Source organism: Rhinolophus ferrumequinum, chromosome 15 (assembly GCF_004115265.2).
Source record: "Rhinolophus ferrumequinum isolate MPI-CBG mRhiFer1 chromosome 15, mRhiFer1_v1.p, whole genome shotgun sequence".
NCBI lineage: Eukaryota > Metazoa > Chordata > Mammalia > Chiroptera > Rhinolophidae > Rhinolophus > Rhinolophus ferrumequinum.
In genome coordinates this window covers 35,827,019-35,837,379 of record NC_046298.1, presented here as the reverse complement: position 1 = coordinate 35,837,379, position 10,361 = coordinate 35,827,019, and the positions used below count along the sequence as shown (strand labels likewise).

The window sequence follows — 10,361 nt, the reverse complement described above, 5'->3', positions numbered from 1 at the left end:
CAAAAGATGCATTAGGGTGTATTTTCAAGGGCTTATTTTTTCATTGACAACAATCTACATTTATCCAAATACAGTCATGTCATCTTCTTCTGAAACATCATCATAACGTGCTAAATGCGTCCGTCTGGCTGACGATCTTAATTGGGGCTTATTTTCGGGTAGGTCTTATTTTTTGGGAAACACAGTAATTCCAGCTTCCTGTCTTGCTTAATCACTCACTGGCCATAGGCTGTCAGGTAAGAGAGCACCTCTCCCAGCCCCTTCCCACATCTGTAAAATAGAAATAGTAATATTACCTGCCATTTGGTTATTGAGAAGGTTGAAGAAGACAACATGTCAGGCCAAGTCCTCAAGATGGGTGAGCTATTATTTTTATTCCTCCAACTCAGATCCTCTCCCAGCATCCAGACATCTCACTGTTTAGCCCTTTTCCTTCAGAGTCTAGGTGTTTTATCCTTCCATCCACCAATTCCATACCTGACCCACATACACCATAAGAAAACAGAATAAGGAAAGACCATTCTCTTTTGCTTGCTATCAGATTTATTTAGGTAATTTCTGTTCTTCTGTTCTGTTTCTTTTTCATAAATGTCCCTGAAAATCTGAGTTTATTAAACAATGGAAACTTTCTGGAAAAGCTCATGTTACGGCAGGATGTTCCCTGTGCCTGGAGTCCTGTGTCCCCTACCCCTGATCTACCAGGTCAGCAGCTCGGAAGGGTAGATTCTCCTTCTGTCTGGTCCCAAGTCACTGGGAAGTCCCCTCAAACTCTGGACACTGCTCTCAACTCCTTCCCTTCAGTAAAGCACAGGAGCTGGCCTGCTGCCACGGGGAGCTCATTTTTCTCCAGAGCTCTCTCTCACCTTGACTACTTCCCAGAGCCTAAGCTAGAGCATGTGGGGGGATGGGAAGGGAGGACAGTGGGGTGAAATCAAGAGTTGGGCTTGGTGAGCATCTGCTTCGGAAGGCTGGGTACCTGCTCTGCTCCGGCTGCAACAATCCCCAGCCTGCCGCTCCCAGGTACTGCCTGACTTCACCTAGGAACGGCCCTGTGGGTGATATGTCTTTCCTTCCAGGCCGCTTGGCCGCCCGCTCCACAGCCCTCCTAGAGTCCACTACCTGTTCCCTAGGTCAGACAGCTCCTGAAGCTGCCCCTCGCCTCCACTCTTCTCCTGTACTTCCACACTGCCCTCCTGCCTCCAAGGGCCTCGGGCCCCAGTCAGCTTCTGCAGCAGCCCCTGAAATTCAGCTTGGAACCCAGATGATGAGAAATAGTAGACCAGGGGGTCAACACAGGAATTCAGGGTACTGAGGAGCAGCACGTAACTTCTCCACCTCGGGCTTTGACCCTGAATGTAGCCCACAACATGGGACACGTTGTAGGGCCCAAAGAAGACGAGGAAGTTGAACAGCGTGGCTGCTACGAGCCCTGTCACTCTCTTCCGCCGATGACGGCTGGCTCCCTTACTGAGCAAGTATATTAGGTGGCTGTAGCAGTAGCTGGTGATGAGCAGAGGCACCCCAAAAAGCACCACAGCTAGCTCCAGCCGGACAGGCAAGAGAACAGTCAGCTGGTGCTCCTGGAATTCCAGGTAGCAGGTATCCTCGCTGTAGGAGGAGTTCCTTGAGAGTTCAGTGACGTAGACCACGCTGCAGTGTGCACCGGCCAGGAGCCAGCAGGCTCCGCTGACCAGGCCAGCCTGCACCAGCCTTGGCCGGGTCTTGTACCACAGTGGGTAGGCCACGCTCAGGAAGCGTTCGATGCTCACAGCTGCCAGGAAAAGGGAAGTGAGATAGATGGTGGTGAAGAAGAGGAATCTGGAGAAGGGGCAGAAGATGAAGGGCAGGGTCCAGTGCATGCCACTGGCCGCCTCCACCATGCGGAATGGCAGGAAGAACAGCAGTAGCAGGTCCGAGAGGGTCAGGTTCAGCAAAAGTATGTCCACGGCCACCGGGCGGCGCAGCAGCTTGCTTATGAAGATCACCAGAGCCACCAGGTTGAGGGGGAGCCCCACCAGGAAGGTGAAGAGGTACACGGAGAAGAAGAGCCAGTGATTGCCGGAGAAGTCGGACTTGTTCAGGCCTGTGTCCATGATGACAGCCACTGGTGGGAGAGAGAGAGAGATGGCAGTGTGGGTGGGGAGCTTGCACCAGCATCATCTCAACTACCCACAAGGAACACCATCACCACCACCCCCCTCAAACCCCCTGATGCTTCCCCCTGCAGGGTCAACCTGCCTGTCTCCTGTGCCTTCCCCCAGTAAAGCAAGCGCCAAGCTGCTCCTTCACACCAAACTGCTCCACAGGGCCTTGTGCTCACCTGCTTGTTTGAGAACCCAAGTACTCTGCCACGCAGCCCCTTACCAACTTCTCCAGAACAAGTGCGGTTCGCTATTTATCTGACAGAACTGATAAAGATCTGGCAGTGCCCATGATGTCACTCACTGCTGAGCAATACCACAAAAGATGCTTTTAGCTTTGTTAACAGAGCTGCGTCGCATACAAAATGAGGAGCAAATTTCACAACTGCAGGCCTTGTTCCTGGGGCAGCCTCAGATGGCACGCCCTAACCAGCTCCCAGCCGACTTCATCTTTCCCTCCCTGAGCCTCCATTTGCATTTTATCTGCTCTTCTAGGTTGGCACCTGTCCAGTTTGCCTTGTAAGGGAGGCAAGTAGCGACGCTGTGCAGGAGAGCGGGACTCTGGAGCAGAGGCTCGGGTTCAATGCCAGCTCCGTCACTTATTAACTCTGATGTGGGGCAAATGACTTAAATGCCCTGAATCTCTGCTTTCTCATCCGTGGCACAGGGATAATCACAATATCAGTCTCGTAGAGTGGTTGTGTAGAGGAAAGCATTAATACACGTCAGATGCTTAAAATGGAGCCTGCCATGTTGCAGGGAGCACTTCACAAGTGTGAGTTGCCATCGTCCCAGTCACTGGTGCGGGCTTGTCTCTGGGGTGATGGTGATAATAATAATATTAATAATAATAATGGTGGCGATGATGACACCCTGTAGTGGGCACATAATCCATAGCAGATACTCTGCTTCTCGGGGCATCACCATTATGTCTTGAAATCCTTGTGCCGCACAGGGCAGAAAGGACTTGTTCCAGGTTATACAACTTGTTAAGTATCACCACCAGCATGCAAACGTAAGTTCTGTCCAGCTTCAGAGAGTATTTATTTATTCATTCAAATATTTATTGAACACAATGAGATACCATTTCATTCACATCCCACTGGAATGGCTACACGCAAAAAAGAAAAAAAAAATCAGATAATTCCAAGTGTTGGTGAAGACGTGAAGAAATGGGAATTCTCACACATTGATGGTGAGAATATAAAATGGGGTGGAGTCAGTTTGGAAAGCAGTTTGATAGCTTCTTTAAAAAGTAAACAGAAATTTACCACGTGACCCAATTCCACTATAGGTATCTACCTTAAGAGAAATAAAACGTTAAGTCCACACATTGCTAAATGTTCTGATAGCATTAGTTATAGTAGCCAAAAAGTGGAAACATCACCTGGTGGTCATCTGTTAGTAACTATAAACCAGGTGGCATGTTCAGACAACGGAACACCATTTGGCAACACAAAGGAATGAAGTACCCATCTGCACTATAACATGGATGAACTTCAAAAACATTACGCTAAGTGAAACAAGCCAGACATAAGAGACCGTGTATTGTATGCTTTCATTTATACGAAATGTCCGGAACAGGCACATTTATAGACAGAAAGTAGATTACTGGTTGCCTGAGGACTGGGAGTAGAAATGGGATTAACTGTAAATGAGCCTGAGGAATCTTACTGGGGTGATGAAAATGTCCTAAATTGGATTATAGCGCTAGTTGCATACCTCAGTAAATTTACTAAAAATCATCGAATTAATTGTACATGGGTGAATTTTATGATATGTAAGTTTTACCTCAAATAAGTTGTTAAAAGTACATCAGTGACCAAAACAAAGTTTTTGCTGTCACGGTGCTTACATTTGGTGGTGGGGGTTAGGGGATTGAGTGATGGGAGGATAATAAAGACAATAATACAGAGGCAGAGAACCACTGGAGGAAACCCTGCAGGCAGAAGGAATGGCAAGTGCACAGGCTTGACCTTTGGGGGAACTGGTAGGAGGTTTAGGGCTCGAGGGGCAAGGGTCAGGAGAGGATGCTGGGGACGGATCATGCAAGGCCCCAGGGGCCCCAAGCACGAACCGCAATCTCCCCTAAGGGGAGGTGGCACAAGTAACTGGAAGAAGGGGCCCAGCAGCTGCTGCTTCAAAGCAAGGGCAGAGAAAGTAGTGCCTGGCATTATGGGAGTGGCAGTGGGCCCCCTGGCTGGAGTTGGAACTTTTACGGAAATCCTCTGGTGTCACCACTGCACAGGGAACAAACTTGTTTCTGGCTCCCGCAAAGCCTCAGAGAGACTTAGCGTCTCTGGCCTGTTTCCATATGTTTAAAACAGGTGGGGAGCTATGGTGAGCATTCACGTATTCAGCAGACATTTACTGAGAGCCTGCTTAACTATGTGCTAGGTTCTCTTCCAGGGGCTCAGGATAGATCAGCAAATAAAATTCCTTGCTCTGGTAAACATTTAAGCATGAAAAGAGAAAACGTGTATAAACCAGCCCACGCACGCTGGCTACCATGTTTGGTGCTCCGATATTCACGGCATAATTGTCATTAAAGGAACGAGTCTGCTTCCCACTCCTGACCTGGTCAGAGCAGAATCTCAGCTGTGTGTCTCCCTCTGCCTGCTGTCCCCTGTGCTCAGGGTGCCACCATTCACCTTTGAAAAGTGGACCCCAAGGATAAGCATTAACTTGATACCCCAAGTGTTCCAAATGTCCCCTGACCCTTGGGGGTCCTGTCTTGAAGGATCACATCCTACATGTACCCCTTTCTTGCTGTAGGGCCCTGGGCAAACTTCTACACCCAGCAAAATGACGATGCTAATGATACGTGGCCTCAGAACTCACGCAGCGCCTTTGTGCAGATGAGGGAAAGGTACCCCCTCCAGGAGAGCAGAGACCTGCTGTGCACCAGGGTGCCCTGTTTGAGGAGTGAGTGGTGTCTTTGTTCAAATTAAAATAAGATGTTGCTTCCCCAGGATGGAGGCCGCCCCATGCCAGGCATGTGGCTTGGTGAGCAAAGCACAGGTTAGAATGTAGTCAATGTTTGCCCCTCTGCCTGGGATCCTTGTGCAGTGAACAACCTGCCCATCTGTACAGCAGCTGCATGGCTAAATCGAAGGATTGTGTGAAGATGCAATGAGACAACACTTGTAAAGCACTTGACATGGTGACTGTCACGTATTAGTGTCTCTATATTTGTTTGTGACTATTTCTGGTGTTGCAAGTATTTTCCCTCCCCCTGCTGAAGCATTTTTTCCTCCCAACTTCCTGTTCACAGTTCTGATGCTGCCCCCTTGTGAGTTCCAAATGGTATCACAGTGTCATTATTTTGCGTCCTGCCTCCTCTCTCATTCAGAAATCGTTCTTTCTTAGGAAATGACTTTGGAGCAGCATCTCCTAAAGTGTATCATCTAGATGAGAAGCAAACTTCCCTCCTCTTTCCCCACAGTAAAAGGCCTCTGCTCGTAGCCCACTGCAAATGATGGGCAGGAAAGGACCAAGGAGAGAAGAGACAGAGGTCAGAAGTCACGCTGTGGTGTGCAGAGGCAAACTTACCTATCTCCTGTGACCCAGCTCCTGGCCTCCATTCTTCCCTCCGACTGGGACGCAGTCTTGCCAGGCTCAGTTCTTTCCGTAAGTGACTCCAGGGGTGTTCCCCGGGCAAGGCTACTCAGCAGCTTATTTGGAGCAGCCCCCAGGGGCCTGGTGAAGCAGCTGGCCTCTCCTGCTACATGTCCCTTCCCCCCGGCAGTGGAGACTACTTTTGGGATGTACCCCCTTTCGTTCTTGCCACACGTGATGTCCCTCGGCCAGCCCCCACTCCCAAGTAGCCAGTCACCAAAGGGTTGAGCACCACGCTCCAAGCACCTGTGAGGAGCCCCAGCTTCCGCCAGCTGCCTCCCATGTTGGGGTGCAGGAAGCCAGCCACATTGGAAGCATTGTAGGGTCCCAAGCAGAGCAGCAGCGTGAGCAGAGCCCCGCCAGCCACCCAGGCCGCTCTTAGCTTTCGTCTGTGGCTCAGGCCTGAACCTGCCAATGCCCGGAGGCAGCCTACATAGCAGAAGGCTGTGATGATCAGGGGCAGAAAGAAGAGCAGGAGAGAGAGACTGAGGCGAGCAGGGCCAGCGGAGTCTGGGTCCCAGGCCTCCAGGCAGACGGGAGAGCCGTTGACTGGAGTGTTGATGCCCAGGGAGCTGGTGGTATTGTCCATCCAGCCTCCCGGAGCCTCCAGCCCAAAGACCAGCCCCAGGTGACAGAGGACAAGGGCCCATATGGCCACACACACCCCCCAGGAATAGCAGGGCCTCCGGGCGGCTTGGTAGCCCAAGGGGAAGGCAGCTCCTAAGTAGCGGCCAGCACTCAGGGCGGCCAGGAAGCCACCGCCTGCATAGAGCGGAGCAAAGTGGACCAAGGCAAAGGCAGGACAGAGCGGGGCCGGCAGGGTCCAGGCTCCTGTGGCCAGGGCCTCCACCGCCTTCAGGGGCAGGGAGGCTGCCAGCAGGAGGTCAGAGCAGCCCAGGTGCAGAGCATAGACAAGGCTGGGGGTGAGGCGGAGCCGGGCGTGGGCCACGGCACCCCCGATGGCCAGGGCGTTGAGCGGGAAGCCCAGCGCAAAGGCGGACACGTAGAGGGCAAAGGAGAGCTGCGGGGGTAGGTCCATGGGGCCCGGTGGCTTCCTCAGCTCCTGCGTTCGTGTGGGACTGGGGAGGGGAGCTCCTGGAGTCACAAACTGGTTTCAGTTCTGCTCAGGGTATTTGAAGCCATCTGGAGAAAAAGGCCCATAGAGGGAGGTTAGCGGTGGAGCCTAGATTAGAAGAGAGACAGCTAGCCCTCAGTCCTTTGCTTTCTTTCTGAGGTATCACCTCTTAAAATGAAGAGAGTGATCATGGAGTAACAGGAGAAGATAGAACAAAAGTGTGTGAATCCCCTGATTTCTGAGACTCTGGGAAGAGAAGGGGTAGAGAGAATTCAAAACAGAGTTGGGCTCCACAGTAGGTGTTTTTCTTAAGAAAAGGAGTTAGATTTCTGCTTTCACTCCCTTCCTCCCAAAACTCCTAGAAAGAGAAGGAGTCGCTTCCCTAAGTGGAGAGCCTGCTCAGCAATGGAGGGTTGGTGGAAACTCCTGGCCAAGGGAAAGAGAAGTTGGGGTTTGGGTAGGGTGGAGGACGTGGCAAAGAACAGGTGAAGAGGGTCCCTAGGGGAGAGCCCAAGAGAAGCCAGGTCCTGTCGTGTCACTAGGAATGACCTTAGCCGACTTCAGGGGCACCCTAAGCAGGGGAACTGGGGTTCTAGGGAATAATTGTTGGTGGAGAGAGGAGCCACAGGGAGAGGGACTCACCTCTTGGCGCTGCCGCTGCCAGATGTCTCTGAGGGAGGGTGGGCTGAGGGAGGGTGCCCCGATGGGCAGAGAGCTGGAAAGGTGAGAAGGGCGGGGTGGCAAGATCATTAGCCTGAGGCACTAGCAGCCTGGGTGAGCAGCTAATGGGGCATCTCTTGCTGGAGCGGAGGCCAGATGGAAGGAGGTAAGGGTCCAAGATGAAGTTGAACACAGGAAGGGGAGAGGACAGAAATGTTGGCTTTTTCTGGGTAGAGTGAGGAGTGCATAGCCAGCACCTTCGAGGAGCGGGGTTGGTGGGGTACACCCAGAGCACAGCATTATCTCCCACCCAGACTCTTCAAACCTGCTCTGGGGGCCAAGTCTTCTCTACTCCTGGAGGAGCTCATGGGCGGGCCCCAGGCCTGCGGTCAGTTCAGTCATTCACGCTGTCTCCATTTGGTCATTCATATGTGGAATAAAGAAATAACTTCTGAGGTGTGGCCTGTGCCTTCCCCGACATGCACAGGTGTGGGCACGTGTGTTTCGAGGAAAGCACTCCTCCATTCTCCCTCTCCTTTCTCCTCTGGCTTGATGACACTTGCTTCTGACCCCTACAGTGTTGGCAGGAGGGGGAGGAGGAGAGACGAGGAACAAGCCAGGTCTCGTTTGGCTGCACCGGAGCAACCGGGCGCTGGTCTCCACTCTGCTTCTCTGGGCCGAGTGGATGTCAAAGGGGACTCCTCCCTGGCCACTTGTAGGGACACTAGCTGGCACTCCCTAAGTCACAGTGTGTGCCCCAGCTGGCAACTTAGCTTTCTTCTCTCAGCCTCTGGGAATTCAGCCATTTACCTCCTGTTAGGGTGCCGTTGCCCTTTCAGGAAGACCTCCTCAGTGAGATTTCAAGTGGCCCGAGCCTGTCTCTGTGGTTTGCTGTCTCTCGATCTCTGACTGCGCGTGTGTCTCCCTGTCTGTCTGTCTCTTTCTCTGCTGCCTCAGACTGACAACACAGATTCTTGACTTCAGTTTTCTTGGGTTTGTGTGTTAATCACCAGGCCACTATGCGCCTCCCAAATTCCAAGTCACCTAAATAAGTAAATAAGCTTCTTCGGGTGGTTTTCTGGGAGTGCTTCTCACCAGGCTGCAGGTGGGGGCAGCTTATCAACAACTCCCTCCAAATAAATCATTTAATTTCCTTTTTCTACCTCAGTCACTAAATTGATTCCTGGTCACCTCCCTTCCAAGTCCCACATAGGTGGTCCAGCACCTTCCTCAGAATATAGAAGAACTTGCCACCTACTGTTTAGTATTTTCTCTTTGGGAAACACTGAGAAACAGACAGAAGGGAGGGAAAACTCAAGAAGAGAGCCATTTCACCTGTAACAAGCATTTGGAAGAGAGCAAAGCCGGGAGTGAAGGGAGACATCATATCTTCAAGATCTCTGCTCCAGCCCTGCCCACCTGGTGGTTCAGGTCTCTGGCCAGTGGCATCTCCTCAGAGGGCCTTCCTTGATCCCTCTATCCAAACAGGCCCCTCCCCTGCACCAGTCTCTGTATCCATCTTGGCGTTGTGTTTATTCAGAGCACTCACAGCTTGCAAAATCAGGTTTGCTAGCTCCTTTGCTAGAATGTTGGTCGGTGTGGGCAAAGATTTCTGTCTGCTTTGTCCGCTGCTTGCTGCACACATAGTAGGGGCTCAGAGAGTTGAATGAATGGTCAGTTGTCTGGGTCCTGGGAGGACGGTGAGATCTGGGGCTGAGGGGAGGGCTGCTGGCCCTAGAGGACCCTGGCCACCCGCTGTGCACGCCTCAGCGGTGCCTGTTGATGGCCACATCTCTCGGTCAATTGATCATGAAATAGGTTTACATCAGCAGCAGGGCTCAGGGACAGGATGAGAAGGCATCCGCAGGTTGCCAGGGAGATTGTGCCAGGCCTTATCAGGCTCAGGGCTGCCTTCAGCTCCTTCCAGGGGACCCTGCTCTAAACTATTTGGGCACCCTAGACTAGAGAATCCCCAAATTAGGACTATGTCGTATCTTTTCATACCCCAACCACTGGCTCTGTGCTGGATGCATTGACAAGTGCTCAGGAAATGTTTGCTGAGTGAATAGTTGAATGACACGGGACCTCATCTTCAATATAGAAGTCCCCACCCCAAACCCTTCCCCTCTCATTTAAGCAGTTCTTGACGTCTCCCCTTCCTCCAGAAAAGCTGTAGTGCTGTCCTAGGAAATCAAACTGGGGATAAAGTGGACTGATGAGACATCGGTGCCACACTCTGCGTAATTCTGAGGATGACCAGAGTCTCCTCCTCTCTTAGAGAGCATTCTGATATTGAGCAGAGGGGAGAGGAAGGTGGCACTTTTGAAGCACCCACCACAGGAATTTTACAGTCCCCTTCTTGCTGATTGACTAACCACATGTTCCTGCCCCTAAGAAGAAGGGACCTTAGCCCATTGGCAGAACAGGAGAGAGATCGAACGTAAAAAGTGGAAGAGAAGCTGCACAGACCTAACTAGAAAGTTAGAATGAGTGAAGATAATAGGAAACCGGTGCGGGTGATGGTGGAAGGTAGAAAAGCTCTGAGGTTTCTTAAGACCGTTGGCCTTTGAGCAGTTCTTAGGTAGCTGTGGATTGTGAAATAACTTGGCAGCGTCCCTTGTGAGAATAGTTGTGAGTAAAGAATTGGCTTCCCCTTTTTACTTCTTTGAGAGATGCAAGTAAGATGTGAATGTGTGTTGTAGGGACTTTTGGCTATTGCATAAGGCTTCTTATAACCTGACTCTAGCCTCTAGAGGATTGTACATCACTACCAATCTTAAACCAGCTGCACAGTAGGTAGTGGCCTCCCCATTTTACAGAGAAAAGAAACTAAAGCTCAGATAAGCTAGTGAACTTTGCCCACGATC

At 51.4% G+C, this 10,361-nt stretch overlaps 2 protein-coding genes across 2 annotated transcripts; both read right to left on the bottom strand.

Annotated features, from left to right (window-relative positions):
- Window positions 1-452: 452 nt before the first annotated feature.
- Window positions 453-2,143, bottom strand: LOC117034967 (free fatty acid receptor 3). The gene has a single exon (XM_033128525.1). It carries the CDS (start codon window positions 2,091-2,093, stop codon window positions 1,116-1,118), a length of 978 nt encoding a protein of 325 aa, XP_032984416.1. The 5' UTR covers window positions 2,094-2,143; the 3' UTR covers window positions 453-1,115.
- A 3,639-nt stretch (window positions 2,144-5,782) lies between these two features.
- On the bottom strand, window positions 5,783-7,884 carry FFAR1 (free fatty acid receptor 1). The gene is made up of 3 exons (XM_033128527.1): window positions 7,820-7,884; window positions 7,477-7,549; window positions 5,783-6,902 (listed from the first exon to the last, which is right to left on the bottom strand). Exon 3 carries the CDS (start codon window positions 6,796-6,798, stop codon window positions 5,896-5,898), a length of 903 nt encoding a protein of 300 aa, XP_032984418.1. The 5' UTR covers window positions 6,799-6,902; window positions 7,477-7,549; window positions 7,820-7,884; the 3' UTR covers window positions 5,783-5,895.
- Between the last annotated feature and the right edge of the window lie 2,477 nt (window positions 7,885-10,361).